This window comes from Pelodiscus sinensis, unplaced genomic scaffold, assembly GCF_049634645.1.
Source record: "Pelodiscus sinensis isolate JC-2024 unplaced genomic scaffold, ASM4963464v1 ctg58, whole genome shotgun sequence".
Lineage (NCBI taxonomy): Eukaryota > Metazoa > Chordata > Testudines > Trionychidae > Pelodiscus > Pelodiscus sinensis.
The window spans coordinates 687,374-706,533 of NW_027465922.1; the positions used below are offsets into that span (position 1 = coordinate 687,374).

General features: G+C 68.4%; 1 protein-coding gene across 1 annotated transcript in view; it reads left to right on the forward strand.

Annotated features, from left to right (window-relative positions):
* Positions 1–4,620: 4,620 nt before the first annotated feature.
* Positions 4,621–19,160, forward strand: part of IMPDH1 (inosine monophosphate dehydrogenase 1) — a 32,615-nt gene continuing 18,075 nt past the window's right edge. The window contains 6 exon segments of the mRNA XM_075916752.1: positions 4,621–4,719; positions 11,495–11,543; positions 14,409–14,510; positions 15,057–15,131; positions 15,669–15,875; positions 17,166–17,253. Coding sequence (XP_075772867.1) covers positions 4,622–4,719; positions 11,495–11,543; positions 14,409–14,510; positions 15,057–15,131; positions 15,669–15,875; positions 17,166–17,253 — 619 coding nt within the window. The 5' untranslated portion in view covers position 4,621.

Consider the following 19,160-nt stretch of genomic DNA (forward strand, 5'->3'; position numbering starts at 1 on the left):
GATTCAAGCCCTCGTGCTGGTCACGGCCCGTTAGCTGTGTCCAATTCCCCTCTGACACATGACCGGGCGTGTCACATGCCTCCCACGCACGCCCCTTGGCTGCGCCGCGAGGGTTGCTGCAGTCCCTGTGGGCTGGGACCGCCCATGCCGGGCCCCTGGGGCCCCAGGACCCAGCCCGAGCAAAGGGGAGAGCCCCCATCCCGCCGCCTTGCGCCCCTGCTGGAGGCCTGGCTGGACCAGAGCTGCCAGCCGGAGCCTTAGAAGCCGGTTCCCCCCCAGCACCATCTCGGCGGTGTGCGGGGGGAAGCGGGGGGATGAGGGGCCGTGTGGGCCCCGGCACGAGCAGCGACGGACGCGATCCCCGTCCGGGCCGGCCCCGCACCCGGCTCTACTACACTTGAACTCAGAGCCGCGAGAGCCCCCAGCGACTGATCGATGGGAATTCCCTCCACGTCTCGACCAGCTGATCCAAGCCCCCAAGTCTCCAGCCTCCTTATCCGAACGCCACGGGGGCTGCCAGAGCCAGGCTGAAGGGCAGGGGTGGCCGCCCATCCCCCAAGCCCCTTATCCTGTTGGGGATCCCCCCGGTTCCTGCACCCCCGTAGCAGCAAGATGAGACCCTGCCAGCCAGTAGAACAGGGGGGTTTATTGCTTCTCCGGGATCCAGCCCAGCACAGACGTGACGTGGCTACAGGAGTCAGGGCCAGGCAGCCTCAGCCCCCTTGGGGCAGGGAGCCACCGCCCTCCCAACCCCCAGGACTCAGCTTAGTCTCCTCTCTTCATGGTTTTCCAGCCAAAAACTGCCCGGCTCCCAGGCCCTACCCCCTGGCAGGTGTTCCTCTCTGCCCCCCACCTTTGTCTACTCCCCTCCCTGTTATCTGCTCAGGCTGGGCCCAGGAGTCTGGCCCAATGGGTCAGTGGGAATCTCTCATCCCGGCGCAGGGGGGCCCCGGGTCACAGAGCAGGCAGCCCCCCCACATCGCACCCGGCCAAGGAAGGAGAGCGGCTGGGTGCCAGGCTTCATTCTGGGGACACCCAGGTGGCTGCTGGATTGCTCCCTCCCCGCCCCCAGGGACTGCAAGAGCCCTTCCCAGCAGGGCTGGAGGCTCATGTACGGGGGGGGGGGGGTCTAGGCCCACGCTGCCGCTCTGCTCATTCCAGAGCCCTGTTCCCAGATTTGCCCAATACTCTGGGGAATGCCCATTTACCAGGGTCACCCTTATGGGACTGGGGGAGGTTAACCGTTCTATCCGGGTGCTGCTCGTGCTCACTTGGGCTCTCGTATGGAGCTGAATTCTCCCTGCTGCCAATTCCCCCTCCCACTGGAGCTCTCCTGCAGGAACTAGGTTCCTCAGGACGGGTTCTTCCCACCTTAGCAACACACACAGACACTCACCCCACTAAGAGCACGTCTGAGAGGACTGGGTACTCAGCACTCACAAGCTGACCCCTCATATGTCCCGGACTCACCTGGCTGGTTTCACAGCAATGCCCCACTGCACCCTCATGTGCCTTTGGACTTCGTGGGCTGGATTAAACAGCACCTTACGCTGCCATCCTCATAAGCCCCCGGGTTCAGCACCCCCTATCCCCACTTTCACACCACACTCATTCACAGGTAAACCACACGATGAGCAAACCCCACAGGATTCTGGGCACTCCAGGGATCTTTTGCTTGGGTACAAGACGCGTTGTTGCAGAGCGAATGGGGAACCCAAAACAACCCCCCTTAAGGAAGAGTGAGCAAAAGAGAAAGAAAGAGAGAGAAGCAACCAGCTTAACAATGAAAGTGATTTATTTCTGAGTAGTGAATAGAGATCAAACAGTTACAATATTAAATCTAACAATTACCATATTAAATCTAAATTAAAACCGATTACAAACGTTAGGTAACCATGTCACAGTTTACACAGGGCAGGGTCAGGAGGCTATGCTTAGAGAGATAGATGATGGGAGGGGGAGAGAGAGAGAGACCTCACCACTCCACGGAGCTTGCACTGATCGGGGTTCCCAGATGATGATGGTAGCCGGGGGTCCAGAGGGCAGGAGAAAAGCAGAACAGAGCCCCCAGCACGATCAGACAGGAGATGAAGAAGTCTCAATGGAACTGATGGGCTGTGTCTAGACTGGCAAGTTTTTCCGCAAAATCGTTTGATTTTTGCGGAAAAACTTGCCAGCTGTCTACACTGGCCGCTTGAATTTCCACAAGAGCACTGACGAGCTCATGTAAGATCATCCGTGTTCTTGGGGAAATAGTATGCTGCTCCCGTTCGGGCAAATGCCCTCTTGTGCAAATCATTTGCTCAAGAGGGCCAGTGTAGACAGCACAGAGCTGTTTTCCACAAAAAAGCCCCAATAGCTAAAATGGCGATGGGGCTTTTTTGCGCAAAACTGCATCTAGATTGGCAATAGTGACTGATAGTGACTGGTCACCCCTGGTTATGGGTGATGTTCCTTGAATGAGCTCACAATGCCACTAGGCAGTTTCACTATTTTAGGTGTCAATAGGATCGTTACTAGAATTGGTCTGATAATGACTAATTTGGGTGTGAGCAGGCCCGGGTTCATTAGCATCTGGAGCAGGGATTTCCCATCAGGCCATGCTTCTCTGCTTTCGGTGTCCCATAGTTCAGTGCGGTTCCTGCCTTGGAAGAGCTGCTCTCCATTCTGTATGCTAATGAGATGTCCCTCTGTTCCATCTTTAATGCAAATGAGGCTGGGGTGCTTCCTTAATTGTATCCCCCTTGTCTGAAGCAGCTAGGTGTGTCTTCCCCGGCCTTTTCATTGCTTTGTCTTTGATTCTAGCAGAGGCCTGAGGGAGGGGGATGGTTTCCATGAATGTCACTCCCTGGTTCCCCAAGAACCACAGAGCTGGTGGGTAACACCAAGAGCACAAGGCTGACAGGTTACACTTAGCAGGAAACACGCTGGGCCCCAGCCTGCGCCCCAGGGGACGGCCCCGCGCCCGCGGTGTCAGGGGAAAGTGGGGGAGGCTGGATAGGGCCGGGGCCTGCAGGGTGCAGCCACAGAGCAGCAGCCACCACATGTGCAGGACAGTCAGCACCATGGTGGGCCCGAGCAGCCCAGCGTGGTGGGCAGAGCGTGGGCAGGCCGGGGTGCTCCTGGTGGGCTGGGGGCGGGCAGGCCGGGGTGCTCCTGTCTGGCTGGGGGTGGGCTGGGGGCGGGCAGGCCGGGGTGCCCAGGGCACACAGGGGACGGGCTGGCTGGGGTGCTCCTGGTGGGCTGGGGGCGGGCAGGCCGGGGTGCCCAGGGCACACAGGGGACGGGCTGGCTGGGGTGCTCCTGGTGGGCTGGGGGCGGGCAGGCCGGGGTGCCCAGGGCACACAGGGGACGGGCTGGCTGGGGTGCTCCTGGTGGGCTGGGGGCGGGCAGGCCGGGGTGCCCAGGGCACACAGGGGACGGGCTGGCTGGGGTGCTCCTGGTGGGCTGGGGGCGGGCAGGCCGGGGTGCCCAGGGCACACAGGGGACGGGCTGGCTGGGGTGCTCCTGGTGGGCTGGGGGCGGGCAGGCCCTGGGTTTCTCGCTGCAGCTTAGGGAGGCAGGGTCCGGGCGGGCGAGCGTGCAGAGCATCTCCGGGGGGCCCAGGTGCGGCCCAGCCAGACTAGGCCTGGTACCCGAGGCCCAGGCTGGGCGAGGGGGGCTGCCTCCGGTCTCTCCATACCCCCCCGCTCGCTGCAGCCCTGCCCAGCCCCCGCTCCTCGGCTCCCCGCCAGCGTGGGCAGGGCCGGTCCCTTCTCCGCCCCCGGCCCGGCCTCCAGCCGCCTCCCGCCCAGCGAGCAGCGTGTGCAGCGCGGGCGGCGCGGCCGCTGCGGAGCCCGGGCCGAGCCATGGGCGAGGGGGAGCCCGCGAGGTACCGGCTCGGGCGGCGGCGGGGAGCGTGGGGGCGCGGCGGCCGCCCGGCGAATCCATCCCCGCGGCCTGGCTCCCCCGCCGGGGCTCGCGGAGCGGCCGCTCTGCAGCGGTGCCGGGGCCCTGCGGGCGGGGCGCGCAGCGGGGCTGGGGCGCACGGCGGGGCTGCGCGCAGCGGGGCGCACGGCGCCGGGGGACCGGGGCGCTCGGGGGCCGTGCGCCGGGGGGCGGAGGCGCTCGCGCTCGGGGGCCTGGCGAGGCGGGGGCGCCGGGGGGCGGGTGCTGGCACCGCTGGTGGGGGGCAGCCAGGTGCGCGCCCCACGCGCGGGGCGGGGGCGTGCGCTGCGCCCTGCGCCTCCCCCCCCGGGGCGGGCCCGGCCTTGCGTGCGCGCCGGGAGCAGCCGCCTTGCGCTCCGGCCTCCGCTCGCGGGCCCGCCTGCTGCAGGCTCCGCGCTTCCCCCGCTGCCAAGGTGGGTGGCGCCTCCGGCTGCATCCCCGGCCGGGCCTGCTCCGGGGCCGGGCTCCCTTCCCGCTGCCGGCCGGGGGAGGGCCTGGGGCGCACGGCTGCCTGCAGCCCACGGGCAGGGCTGAGCCCCCCGCCCCCCCGGGGCGCCCACCCTGGCAGGGAGCGGTACCCAGCGTGAGCCTGCAGGAGCCAGACTCTCGGCCCCTCCCCAGGCGGGTGGCGCTGCCATGCTCTGGGTGCGGGGCAGTGACCTGGCCGGTGCTAACTCCGCCCTCTCCCTGCAGCATGGCCGACTACCTGATCAGCGGGGGGACCGGCTACGTGCCCGAGGACGGGCTCACGGCCCAGCAGCTCTTTGCCATCGCCGACGGCCTCACCTACAAGTAAGTGGCTGCGCCCTCTGCCCGGCCGGCGGCTCCGGGGCGGCGCTGGGGCGGCTGCTTGGCTCCCAGGTTTATGTCCCTGCCCGGCGCCAGGGTCCCTGCCCGGGAAGGCTCAGGACAGCACTGGTGCACCTCTCCTAGGCCGCAGTGGGGCTCTGGCTGGCGGGTTTCCCTGCATCTTTGCTTTGGTTGAAACCTGGGAACGGCCCCCCCGGGCTTGGCCGAGTCGGTGATCCAAGAGTCGGGCAGCGAGGGGCCCACACACCACGTGGCCCCCAGCTCCGCGCGGGTAGGAGAGTGTCAGGTGCCTGGCTTTAACCGATCTCCTGCCTGCGCACTCTGGTGGGAGATAGTTCTCTTCAAATACTAGAGGATTTGCCCAGCATTGCCCCGGAGGGGGCGGATAGCCCACCCTCTGGCTTTTGCCTGGGGCCATGTGACCCAGTTGGCGGCTGCTTCCCCCCGGGCTGCGCGGCACGGTGGCCTGGGACGCCCGACCGGCGGCTGCTCCCAGGGGCTGGAGCACTTGCTGCCCCCGTGATCATTCATGAGTATAAATGTCCCTCCGATCAGCCCCCTCCCTTGCCGTGGGGTGGGAAACGCTCCAGACACACCCCAGTGCCGTGGCACAGCCAACCCCGGCCTTACCTTGGGCTGTGGCACGCGGAAGCTGTGTGCGAGGGATGTCGCATCCCGGTTACATGAGGTGTAACCGGTTAACTAGTTACACGGGGGCCTGCGCCAGCCTGGCTGAGCTCCCCCCACCGCAGCCTCCCCCACTGCTGCCACCAGTGGTCCCAGTTAACCATTACCCGGGAAGCATCACCCCGCTACGGATCATGCTTCCTGGGTCACCCGTTGCCCATTAACATCCCTGCTGCAAACCAAAGAGTGGAGCCCGCGCTGACCGTTCAGGAGGAATTCTTGAACAAACAGCCTCACGGACAGACAGACGGACGAAGACGGGCCGATGCGCAAACTCTTTCCAGTGTCTAGTAGCTACTAGGAATGTAACCGTTCAAACGGTTGAGCCCGTCGGTTGCCGTAACGGTTACAGGCCGGCTCCCAGGCAGCTGGATGCCACGTGCGCTGCTGACTCTGTAGAGTCCACAGCACGGGGGGCAGCCAGCTCCCTGGGAGCAGGGCCGGGAGCCTGGGAGCTGCTGCCACCTCGCGCTGCGAGCAATGCAGTATAAAGCTGATCCCGCAGTGCAGCTGACTCCCCCAGGAGTGGGGCCAGCAGCTGGGAGCCAGCTCCCGGTGGGCACTGGCTGCCGGCCCTGCTCCCGGGGAGCCGGCTGCACCGTGGGCTCAGCAGGATCAGCTGTATAGCACAGAGCCTGCAGCGTGTCACCGCTTAGATTTTCCACGGTTACCTAATTAACCGTTTGAGCACCCCTGGGAGATACAGGGCCCGATGTTCAAAGACTTATTTTTAAAATACAGCCCCTCCCTCTCCCCCCGCCCCCGGCCTTTGTCTGAGTCTTCCCTTGCAGTATTTTTCTGCCCAATGGTGCTGAGGCAACCAGAAAGTGAAACTGACAGTAAATAACCCTGGAACGGACAGGCCTTGTGTCGAACCCCAGGGCCCTATTCGTGGCGACGGTTCATTGGGACTTTTGAAGAAGGGGCTGGAGACTGACCCTGCAGAGAAATTGCAGATTTTGCCCCGGGGAGGGTAATGGAACCGGGGCCCAGACGCCGGAGGGACAGGGGCCTTCTCCGTCCCAGGGGGCCGGTCCACCCGGGTGGGCTGACTTTCCCAGCGCTGTCTCGGGGCTGAGCACAGCGAGGGAGGCAGGGAGAACCGGCCTTGACCCCGTAAACGGGAGAGTCCTGGAGCCCACGAGAGGAGAGGCAATTCTCAGCTTAGTCCTGAGGGAGCCCAGGGTCTGCTCCAACACCAGAGCAGCCAGACGGGTCAGAGCAAAGGGCCATCTTCCAGTGTCCTGCCTGCCCACAGCGGCCAGTGCCCGGTGCCTGCCCCAGAGGGAGGGGACGCAGGGGAGGGATCCCGTGAGGATTCCCAGTAGACACCCATTCCCAGCCCCTGACAGACAGAGGCCAGGGACACCCTCCCCGCCCAGCCTGGCTAATGGGCCTGTCCATCTATATCCAGTCTTGGCCTTCACCACATCCTGTGGCAAGGAGTTCCACAGGGTGACCGTGCGTTGCATGAAGGAATTCTTCCCTCGGGGTGTTTTAGAGCTGCTGCCTGTTCACTTCCTTGGGTGACCCCTAGTTCTGTGCTCTAAGGAGTGAGTGGCACTCGCGTCCCCAAGTCAGTTGTCATTGTTTAGGCCTCGATCGTACCCCAGCGACTCGTTCCCAAGCTGAAAAGTCCCCGTCTCACGAATCGCTCCTCCAGGGCGGCCGGCCGGCTGCCAGTCTTCCCCCCTTTGCTGAACTGCTTCCAGTGCCCCTGTATCCCGAGCTGGGGCGCAGGATTGGGCGTCCCTGGATTTACGCAGCGGCAGTGAGAAGTTTCTGCCTTATTCTCGATCCCTTTCCTAACGGTGCCCTGCGCTGGGTTTGCGTTTCGGCTGCCGCTGCGGGCGGCGCAGGCGTTTCCCGAGGCCTCCCCACCCGGATGCCAGGATCTCGCTCCGGAGTAGCCGCTGCTAATTGAGACCCGGCGTTCCGGGCCTGTCTGCTTGCGTTGACCAGCTTTGAATTTCGCCTGCCGCTTGGTTGCCTGGCCCCCCTTGTGCAGCGCGTGCAGGCTGCCTTGGGCATCTCTAGCGTGAGCGGTTTGGGGATGTGAAATCCTGCTTCGTTAGTTAATCAGTCAGCAGCTTCTCCTCCCCCCCCCGCCCGCCCCGCATGGTGGAGCAGTCCTCCTCCCGCTGTGGCCATGGGCGGGGCCTTGCTCCCGGGTAACCACTAAGGATGATGCTTGGGTGGAGGAGCATAGCTCAGTGGGTTGAGCATTGGCCTGCTAAACCCAGGGTTGTGAGTTCAATCCTTGAAGGGGTCATTTAGGGATCTGAGGCAAATCTGCCAGGGATGGTGTCGGGTCCTGCCACAAGGGCAGGGGACTGGACTCCATTTCTCTCAGGGTCCCTTCCTGCTCCATGAGAGAGGTGTAGCTCCAGATGTTTGGCTTTTTTTAACCAGGTAACCAGTTACCTGGTCATATCCCCGCTGCCAATTTTGCCACCTCCTGATTTACCCCTTTTTCCTGATCGCTTACGAAAACGTTGACCAGGACTAGCGCCAGGAGGGGCCCAGGTTCACGAGAGGCCCTTCCCCCGGTCTCATGGACCAATAACTGGTTACGAGACAGGAGGGGCCCAGGTTCACGAGAGGCCCTTCCCCCGGTCTGATGGACCGATAACTGGTTACGAGACAGGAGGGGAGTAACCAGTGAGATGGTAAAATGTGCAGCTGACACCAAACTGCTCAGGATAGTTGAGAACAAAGAGACTGAAGAGCTTCGAGAGGCTCTCACAGAGCGCGCGCTGGGGCAGATGCATTTGATGCCTTGGAGTGCAAATGAATGCACGCTGGAAAACACAGACCCACCTAAACGTGTGAAACGCCGGGGAATAAATTAGCAGCTGCCCCTCAAGAGCGACGTCGGGGAGTCCTCGTGGACAGTTTCCTGGAAAGCTCCCCCTAGAGCGCAGGGCCGTCAATAGGAGTCGCTACGAAAGGGCTAGAGAAGAGACAGAAGATCTTAGTGCCGCTGTATAAATCCGTGGGGAGCCCTGTGACGTAGTGCGGGGGCTGTCGACGCTGTAACCCGGCGTTCCCGCCGGCTGTATTGTGCTGTGTGAATCCCAGTGACTCACTTCACTTGCGTATTGGCCGCAGACACCTAAATCCCAGCCTGAGCAGGTAACAGTACGGGATGTAGTGCTGGGACCTTGCTGGGGGCTATGCCAGGCGGTGGGCTGTGGGTGACCCCCGCTGGCGGCTGTTTGCAGTGTGGCCCAGCAGGGCAGGGGATCAGTCCCTAGGCAAGGGGCGCCCAACCTGTCTGACCGGTTGCCTGCCAGGGAGCGACAAAGGGAGGGGGGGGGGGAAGATCCACCCCTGGCTGGGGGCAGGGCTGGAAGAGGGTTTTAGTTTTTCAGTCTGGTATCATGGAGGAAGCAGCCTAAGCAGGGACTGGGGTTTAGGGGCCCAGGCTCCCCCATCTCAAGGGGGCTGAGGCATCCTAGGCCTGCCCTGGAACCAGATTCCATCTGTGCTGGGCTGTATCCTGGAGAAGCAATAAGCTCCCTCTATTCTACCGGCTGGCGGAGTCTGTCCGTGCCATTTTGGGGGTGCAGGAGGCGGGGGACCCCGACACGCCATTGCACAAGGCTCTTCCCAGAGGGAGAGACAGAAGAAGAGAGGCAGGGACTGTCCCCAGGCTGGGGGGCAGGGCCTGTGAGTTGGGTCAGTCTCAGCTGGGCTAGGGGGAGTGAGGATGCTTTGGACCAAGGAAGGGGGTGAAGCCCCTTCCCCCCAAGAGGACTCGGCTCTGCCCTGGCTCCTGTGTCAGCATCGATCCTGCGCCGGGCTGTGTCTCTGAGAAGCAATGAAACCTTCTACTCTACCGGCCGGCGGAGAGTCCCTCTGGCTGCAGGGGCACACGCCCACATCTCGAATGCTGCCTGTAAACGTGGCCGCCCCATCTCCGAAAAGGTCTCTTGGCTTTGGCAAAGGTTCGGAAAAGGGCAACGAAATGATTTGGGGTTTGGACGGGTCCCATAGGAAGAGAGACTGAAAAGACGGGGACTTCTCAGCTTTGGAAAGAGGAGACTGAGGGGGGATGGATCGAGGTCTATAAACTCCTGAGTGGTGCGGAGAAAGTGACTAAGGAAACGTTGTTTACATTTTCCGGTAACACAAGAACTAGGGGCCACCAAATTAAAATATTAAGTGGCAGGTTTAAAACAGACAAAGGGAAGTTTTTCTTCAGGCAGCACTGGCAACCTGTGGAACTCCTCGCCAGAGGGTGTTGTGAAGACCAGGTCTTTAACAGGGCTTAACAATGGGCTAGATAAATTCATGGAGATTAGGTCCATCAAAGGCTATTAGCCCAGCTGAGCAGGGCTGGTGTCCCTGGCCTTGGCTGTCAGGGGCTGGGAATGGGCAACGGGAGGGATCACTTGGTGATTCCCGGTTCTGTTCCCTCCTGGAGCAGCTGGCATTGGCCACTGTGGGCAGACAGGATGCCGGGCTGGCCGTGCTTACAGGGCAGTCGGGCCGGCCTGCGCGGGGTGATCAGAGCGGCCCGACCGCACCCCTTGGCCCAGCCGAGGTTCTCCGGGTCGTTCCCTTGGTAGCTGCACGTCTGGCCGGGGGGGGTTGGTGCTTTGCCCGGGTGCGGCGTGGGCCAGAACTTGGAGTGGAAGTGCCGCGGGCGGGGGCTGTCGGCGAGCCGTGCTCGGCCCGGGGGCGCTGGGCGCTGCTGGGCTCCACGCCCTGAGCTTCAGAGCCGCGAGGTTACAGCTGTAGAGCCGAGGGCGATGCTGCCTGGCAACTCCGCGCCGGGTCGCACCCGCGCATCCTGCCCCGCGGGGGTAAAGGGCAGCTCTGAACCGCCAAAATGGGCCGGGGGGGGGGGGGGGAGTCCTCTGCCGCCCGGCAGCCCTGACCCTGGGCTGGGAGGGGCGGCCTGGCGTGCGTGCCGGGGGTGCTGGTGCACGTGGCCTCGTGTCCGACGCCGTCCCTGAGGCTGGGACTCTGCCGCCGGAGCCTGGTGCTGATTCCCAGGGTGGTTGTGAGTTGGGGGGGGGGTCCTGTGCCTGCTGGCTGCCCCCCCTCCCAGAGTGGGGGGTGAGGGGGAGCAGGCAGCCACCCCCACCCATTGACCAGGCTTGTGGGAGCTCTGGGTACCCCAGGGGCTGCCTTTGCCTCCCTGCCCTGCCCCTCCCCTCCCCGCCAGCCTGAGACCCCTCCCCCCAAAGATTTGTGTCTGGTCCTGGCACCGAGCCAGCCTGCTCTGGGAAGGGCCCCGAGCTTGGGTCGGCGAAGGGGGCTGGGCTGGCATGGAGGGTCCCTGTCCCCCAAGGCGGGGAGCTAAAAGGGGGGGTCTCCCCATGGCCCAGCAGAGCCAGTCGCCCCCATACAGCGCTGGGCCCAGCTGCCAGCAACTGCAGGCAAAAGGGGACTGGAGGGGGCTCCCCCAAACCCCTCATCCAGCTGGCTGGGGTGGGGCTGCAGAGGTCTGGGGGGGCCCTGCGGGACATGCGCTTGCTGGGATGGAGGGGACAGGAGCTGGAATAGCCCCCCCCCCATGCTGCAGCCGGAGACCTGCCCCAGACACGTCGGACCTCGGGGCGAGGGGTTGTGTACAGCCAGCTGGGGCCCCGGTGGCTGCATTGCACCCGGTCGGGGTGCTGCGACAGGGCCCCGTGCTGAGGGGTTCCTCCTGCACAGACTGAGCTGGGGGGTCCCGGCCCTTCGCCTGCCCCCTGCTGCCTGCCTGGGGGGCCAGGGGGACGTGCCCACGTGGCTGAGAGGAAGCGCGCCAGGCCGCAGCCGCATGCAGAATGCAGCGGGGGGGGGGGGGGGTTGCCACCTCGCTGCAGCGTTTCCTCGCTGGTTGATTCTCCTGTTTAAGCACCACGAGGGGTTCTGCCCCCCATGTCCCTGCCCCCGCTTGGCCGGGGGGCTGGGGAGACCCTGCTCTGCAGCGGGCGGACTTGGGGTGCTGAGTGCACCCCGGGAAGGCTGCCACCCAGAGCCCGGCTGAGCTCTGCACTAGCCACGGCCGGGTTGGGCTGCTGGGGTCCCCTGTAACGCTGTCACTCCCCCCCCCCCCCCCCATTTTCTGCAGCGACTTCCTGATCCTCCCGGGCTTCATCGACTTCACGGCGGACGAGGTGGTGAGTCCGGGCCCGGGGGGGATGAGCTGGGGGTGAACGAGAGCCACCTTCTCCCATGCTGGGCTCCAGGCCAGGCTCCCCCTCCCTCGGGAGCCCCATCGGGGTGCAGGGTTGGGGGGGCAGATCCAGGACCTTCCGTCCCAGAGCCCCCGGCCGCCTCTTCCGTCTGACCAGGGACCAGCCTCCAGCTGTGCAGGCAAACCCTGGCAGCTCAGCTGGTCGGGGAGGGGCGGCGGGGGTGCAGATCCTGGGTCCCGCCCCCCCGGGGTGTTTCCTGGCGCAGCTTGTGGGGCGCGTCTGACAGGGCATCAGGGCCAGTCCTGTAGCAAGCGGGAGTCCCTGGGGGTGTCTGAGCGGGGCGGGGCCCCCGGCTCTGCCCCACACCCCGGCAGCGGCTCCGCAGAGAGAACCGGTTCCGGGCTAAGCAGGCTCCGGTCCGGCTGGGCTCGCTGATCCGTGCGGAAGCAGGCGGGGGCCGGAGGGGGGCAGACATGGCCTGGCGGGGAGCAGGCAGGGTGGAGAGGCCAGATGGGCCGGGGGGGCAGCCTCCCGGGGCGCAGGGGGGCTGGGAGGTGCCCCACTGAGCGCTCCCGGACAGGCCCCATGCGCCTGCGCTCTTGGGGGGGAGGACAGCATGCTCTGTGCTCTAGGGTTGGGGCCATGTGCCCATGGGGCAGGCTTGTATCTAGGCCTGGGGCCCAGAGGGCTCGTCCTGGCTCTGCCCCTGTTGCCTGCGCCCGCAGTGAGGTGTCACGCTTGGCACAGCGCCCCCGGAGCACTGCCGTTCGCGCTCGTCTTTCCATCCGTGTGTGGAATAAATGTCCCATGCGCCGAGGCAAGTGCAGATGTGCACCACTCGTAGACACGTCTGTGCCAGTGGGCGCTCTGCCGATCGGCTGGGTGGCGCCCGACTCCCCCCACCACCCCGGCCCAGCATCCCGGCACCGAGGTCAGCTGGCGCTGGGCACTTCCTTGCCCTGTGGGACCCCTTGCTCCGGGGGCCCTGCCCTCCACTGAGGCCCTGTGTCGGGGATAGTGCCCAGCGAGGGTGGGGGTGTCTCCCCCGCCTGTGCTGTGGGACGCTCTCGACTGGCTGCCAGCCAGGCCAAGCCCATCCCTGGGCATCTCCTGGCGCATTGGGCATGGCCGGTGCCAGCTGGGCTCACAGCTCTGTGCCCCTGGCGGGTTATTGGGGGGGCGCTGAGGGGCTCGCGGCTCTGTGCCCCTGGGGGTTATTGGGGGGCGCTGAGAGGCTCATGGCTCTGTGCCCCTGGGAGGTTATTGAGGGGGTGCTGGGGGGCTCGCAGCTCTGTGCCCCCGGGGGACTATTGGGGGGGCGCTGAGGGGCTCACGGCTCTGTGCCCCCGGAGGGCTATTGGGGGGGACGCTGAGGGGCTCACGGCTCTGAGCTCCCTGGGGGCTATTGGGGGGATGCTGAGGGGCTCACGGCTCTGTGCCCCTAGGGGGTTATTGGGGGGGCGCTGAGGGGCTCGCGGCTCTGTGCCCCCGGGGGACTATTGGGGGGATGCTGAGGGGCTCGCGGCTCTGTGCCCCCGGGGGACTATTGGGGGGCGCTGAGGGGCTCGCGGCTCTGTGCCTCCGGGGGACTATTGGGGGGATGCTGAGGGGCTCACGGCTCTGAGCTCCCGGGGGGCTATTGGGGGGGCACTGAGGGGCTCACGGCTCTGTGCCCCTGGGGGGTTATTGGGGGGATGCTGAGGGGCTCACGGCTCTGTGCCCCTGGGGGGTTATTGGGGGGACGCTGAGGGGCTCACGGCTCTGTGCCCCTGGGGGGTTATTGGGGGGGCGCTGAGGGGCTCACGGCTCTGTGCCCCTGGGGGGTTATTGGGGGGATGCTGAGGGGCTCACGGCTCTGTGCCCCGGGGGGCTATTGGGGGGACGCTGAGGGGCTCACGGCTCTGTGCCCCGGGGGGCTATTGGGGGGATGCTGAGGGGCTCGCGGCTCTGTGCCCCGGGGGGCTATTGGGGGGACGCTGAGGGGCTCATGGCTCCGTGCCCCCGGGGGGCTATTGGGGGGACGCTGAGGGTCTCACGGCTCTGTGCCCCGGGGGGCTATTGGGGGGATGCTGAGGGGCTCGCGGCTCTGTGCCCCGGGGGGCTATTGGGGGGATGCTGAGGGGCTCATGGCTCCGTGCCCCCGGGGGGCTATTGGGGGGACTCTGAGGGGCTCACGGCTCCGTGCCCCCGGGGGGCTATTGGGGGGATGCTGAGGGGCTCGCGGCTCTGTGCCCCCCGGGGGTTATTGGGGGGATGCTGAGGGGCTCACGGCTCTGTGCCCCGGGGGCCTATTGGGGGGATGCTGAGGGGCTCACGGCTCTGAGCTCCCGGGGGGCTATTGGGGGACGCTGAGGGGCTCACGGCTCTGTGCCCCCCGGGGGTTATTGGGGGGACGCTGAGGGGCTCACGGCTCTGTGCCCCCGGGGGACTATTGGGGGGACGCTGAGGGGCTCATGGCTCCGTGCCCCCGGGGGACTATTGGGGGACGCTGAGGGGCTCACGGCTCTCTGCCCCCGGGGGGCTATTGGGGGGACGCTGAGGGTCTCACGGCTCCTTGCCCCCGGGGGGTTATTGGGGGGACGCTGAGGGGCTCACGGCTCCGTGCCCCCGGGGGGCTATTGGGGGGACGCTGAGGGGCTCACGGCTCCTTGCCCCCGGGGGGCTATTGGGGGGACGCTGAGGGGCTCATGGCTCCTTGCCCCCGGGAGGCTATTGGGGGGACGCTGAGGGGCTCACGGCTCCGTGCCCCCGGGGGGTTATTGGGGGGACGCTGAGGGGCTCATGGCTCCGTGCCCCCGGGGGGCTATTGGGGGACGCTGAGGGGCTCACGGCTCCTTGCCCCCCCAGGACCTGACCTCGGCGCTGACCCGCAAGATCACCCTGAAGACGCCGCTCATCTCGTCGCCCATGGACACGGTCACGGAGTCGGACATGGCGATCGCCATGGCGGTGAGGGGCGTGGCTCTGACCTCAGTGGCCCCTGTTCCCAGGCAACTGGCTGCAGCCCTGAGCATGGGGCACCCCGTGGGCACCTCTCCCTGCGTGGCTCCTCCCCCCGCCCCGTGGGCACCTCTCCCTGCGTGGCTCCTCCCCCCGCCCCGTGGGCACCTCTCCCTGCGTGGCTCCTCCCCCCGCCCCGTGGGCACCTCTCCCTGCGTGGCTCCTCCCCCCGCCCCGTGGGCACCTCTCCCTGCGTGGCTCCTCCCCCCGCCCCGTGGGCACCTCTCCCTGCGTGGCTCCTCCCCCCCGCCCCGTGGGCACCTCTCCCTGCGTGGCTCCTCCCCCCGCCCCGTGGGCACCTCTCCCTGCGTGGCTCCTCCCCCCCGCCCCGTGGGCACCTCTCCCCGCGTGGCTCCTCCCCCCGCCCCGTGGGCACCTCTCCCTGCGTGGCTCCTCCCCCCCGCCCCGTGGGCACCTCTCCCTGCGTGGCTCCCCCCCGCGGGGCGCCCGTTGCTCCGTGGGGCGGGCACAGCCTGATGCGCTCGCTCCCCGCAGCTGATGGGCGGCATCGGGATCATCCACCACAACTGCACCCCCGAGTTCCAGGCCAACGAGGTGCGCAAGGTCAAGGCAAGTACCCGGCAGCGCTGGCCCCGGGGTCCGAGCGCCGGTTGAAGGGGGGGCAGCCTGCCCTGCCCCCTGGCATCCGGTAACCAGGCCCCCGGGGAAGCCTGTGTCTGCCATGGGACGCGCTGGGGCGGGGGGGTCAGGAGTGAGGGTCACGGGGCTGGAGCAAGGCCCATTGGCGTGGGCGGAGGCAGGGTGGGGCAGGGGCAGGGTCAGCTCCTTGGAGGGGGGATTGGCGCCCGGGGGGCGGGGTGAGGCAGGGGCCAGGAGGGATTGGTGTCCTGGGGAAAGGGGGGGTTCCGGGGGGGAGTTGGCGCCCCGGGGGGCGGGGTGAGCGGGGGCTTCCGGGGGGGGGGGTTGGTGCCCAGGGGGCGGGGGTGAGCGGGGGCTTCCGGGGGGGATTGATGCCCGGGGGGCGGGGTGAGCGGGGGCTTCCGGGGGGGATTGGTGCCCGGGGGGCAGGGGGCGGTAGCAGGGTGGCAGCTGGGCAGGGGGCGCCCGTTGGGCTAATGCCTCTGTGACTCCCCCTCTCCCCTGCAGAAATTTGAGCAGGGCTTCATCACGGACCCGGTGGTGCTGAGCCCCACGCACAGCGTGGGCGACGTCTTCGAGGCCAAGCTGCGGCACGGCTTCTCCGGCATCCCCGTCACCGAGACCGGCAAGATGGGCAGCCGGCTGGTGGGGATCGTCACCTCGCGCGACATCGACTTCCTCACTGAGAAGGACTACGCCACCTGCCTCAGCGAGGTACCCCCCGCCCCCCCTCGCGAGGTACCCCCGTCCCCCCTCGCGAGGTACCGCCCGCCTCCCCGTCCCCCCTCGCGAGGTACCCCCCGTCCCCCCTCGCGAGGTACCGCCCGCCTCCCCGTCCCCCCTCGCGAGGTACCCCCCGTCCCCCCTCGCGAGGTACCGCCCGCCTCCCCGTCCCCCCTCGCGAGGTACCCCCCGTCCCCCCTCGCGAGGTACCGCCCGCCTCCCCGTCCCCCCTCGCGAGGTACCCCCCGTCCCCCCTCGCGAGGTACCACCTGACTCCCCGTCCCCCCTCGCGAGGTACCGCCCGCCTCCCCTCGTGAGGTACCGCCCGCCTCCCTGTCCCCCCTCGCGAGGTACCGCCCGCCTCCCCGTCCCCCCTCGCGAGGTACCCCCGCCCCCCCTCGCGAGGTACTGCCCGCCTCCCCGTCCCCCCTCGCGAGGTACCCCCCGTCCCCCCTCGCAAGGTACCGCCCACCTCTCCGTCCCCCCTCGCGAGGTACCGCCCACCTCCCCGTCCCCCCTCGCGAGGTACCGCCCGCCTCCCCTCGCGAGGTACCGCCCGCCTCCCCGTCCCCCCTCGCGAGGTACCCCCGCCCCCCCTCGCGAGGTACCGCCCGCCTCCCCGTCCCCCCTCGCGAGGTACCCCCCGTCCCCCCTCGCAAGGTACCGCCCACCTCCCCGTCCCTCCTCGCGAGGTACCCCCATCCTACTTCGCGAGGGTACCGCCCGCCTCCCCGTCCCCCCTCGCGAGGTACCGCCCGCCTCCCCGTCCCCCCTCGCGAGGTACCCCCATCCCCCCTCGCGAGGTACCGCCCGCCTCCCCATCCCCCCTCGCGAGGTACCCCCATCCCCCTCGCGAGGTACCGCCCGCCTCCCCGTCCCCCCTCGTGAGGTACCGCCCTGCCTGACCCCCCCAGTCAGGTATCACCCACCCCCTCCCTCCACAAGGTACTGTCTGCACCAGCCCCCCCGCCTCGACGAGGTACCACCCTGCCCGGACCCCCCCAGCGAGGTATCGCCCGCCCCGGCCCCCATGAGTTACCACCCTCCCCAACTACCCACCTCTGAGGTACTGCCCTCTCTGGTCCCCTCCCTCCACGAGGTACCACCCGCCGTGACCGCCCCTCCCTCGGCACGGTGCCCTCCATCCCGGCCTCTCCTCCCTCGGCGCGTTTGGGCACAGGGGTGTGTGCCGGGGCGGGGACACGGGGGCAGGGCTGTTGGGGGAGGGGTGGGGCGCAGGGCCCATTTGGCCGCGCTGCCACGTGCGACTTGGCCCCGCAGGTGATGACGAAACGCAACGACCTGGTGGTGGCGCCGGCCGGGGTCACCCTGAAGGAGGCCAATGAAATCCTGCAGCGCAGCAAGAAAGGTACCGGCCCCGGCGCCACCCTGCCCGGCACGGAGACAGGGCCAGACCCCCCCCCGCGCCCCAGCCCTGCCCGGCACGGAGACGGGACCGGACCCCCCCGCGCCCCAGCCCTGCCCGGCACGGAGACAGGGCCGGACCCCCCCGCGCCCCAGCCCTGCCCGGCACGGAGACGGGACCGGACCCCCCTGCGCCCCAGCCCTGCCCGGCTCGGAGACAGGGCCGGACCCCCCTGCGCCCCAGCCCTGCCCGGCTCGGAGACAGGGCCGGACCCCCCGCGCCACCCTGCCCGGCACGGAGACAGGGCCGGACCCCCCCGCGCCCCAGCCCTGCCCGGCACGGAGACAGGGCCAGACCCCCCCGCGCCACCCTGCCCGGCTCGGAGACGGGGCCGGATCCCCCCCCGCGCCCCAGCCCTGCCCGGCTCGGAGACAGGGCCGGACCCCCCCGCGCCCCAGCCCTGCCCGGCTCGGAGACAGGGCCGGACCCCCCTGCGCCCCAGCCCTGCCCGGCACGGAGACAGGGCCGGACCCCCCCGGCGCCACCCTGCCCGGCTCGGAGACAGGGCCGGACCCCCCTGCGCCCCAGCCCTGCCCGGCTCGGAGACAGGGCCGGACCCCCCTGCGCCCCAGCCCTGCCCGGCACGGAGACAGGGCCGGACCCCCCGGCGCCCCAGCCCTGCCCGGCACGGAGACGGGGCCGGATCCCCCCGGCGCCACCCTGCCCGGCACGGAGACAGGGCCGGACCCCCCCTGCGCCCCAGCCCTGCCCGGCACGGAGACAGGGCCAGACCCCCCCACGCCCCAGCCCTGCCCGGCACGGAGACAGGGCCGGACCCCCCCGCGCCCCAGCCCTGCCCGGCACGGAGACAGGGCCGGACCCCCCCGCGCCCCAGCCCTGCCCGGCACGGAGACAGGGCCAGACCCCCCCGCGCCCCAGCCCTGCCCGGCACGGAGACAGGGCCAGACCCCCCCGCGCCCCAGCCCTGCCCGGCTTGAAGACAGGGCCAGACCCCCCCCGCGCCCCAGCCCTGCCCGGCACGGAGACAGGGCCAGACCCCCCCGCGCCCCAGCCCTGCCCGGCTCGAACACAGGGCCAGACCCCCCCGCGCCCCAGCCCTGCCCGGCTCGAAGACAGGGCCGGACCCCCCCGCGCCCCTGCCCTGCCCGGCACGGAGACAGGGCCGGACCCCCCCGCGCCCCAGCCCTGCCCGGCACGGAGACGGGGCTGGACCCCCCGGCGCCACCCTGCCCGGCACGGAGACGGGGCCGGACCCCCCGGCGCCACCCTGCCCGGCTCGGAGACAGGGCCGGACCCCCCCGCGCCCCAGCCCTACCCGGCACGGAGACGGGGCCGGACCCCCCGGCGCCACCCTGCCCGGCACGGAGACGGGGCCGGACCCCCCGGCGCCACCCTGCCTGGCTCGGAGACAGGGCCGGACCCCCCCGGCGCCCCAGCCCTGCCGGGCACGGAGACGGGGCCGGACCCCCCCGGCGCCCCAGCCCTGCCCGGCACGGAGACGGGGCCGGACCCCCCCGGCGCCCCAGCCCTGCCCGGCACGGAGACGGGGCCGGACCCCCCCGGCGCCCCAGCCCTGCCCGGCTCGGAGACAGGGCCGGACCCCCCCCCGCGCCCCAGCCCTGCCCTGCCCCTGGGCCCCGCCAGCCCAGCCCCCCAGCCCTGTCCACTCTTGTCACCCTGGGTCCACGCTGGTTGGGTAGTTGCTGGTTGCTGTGTTGGGTTCGGTGACCCCCAGCCCCCTCACACAAGGGAGAGGTTATCACCCATCCCCCACCTCCCCTCACACACCCCAGTGCTCCCTGTGCCCCCCAGCTCCCTTACACAGGGGAGAGGTTATAACCCATCCCCCACCTCCCCTCAGACACCCCAGTGCTCCCTGTGCCCCCCCA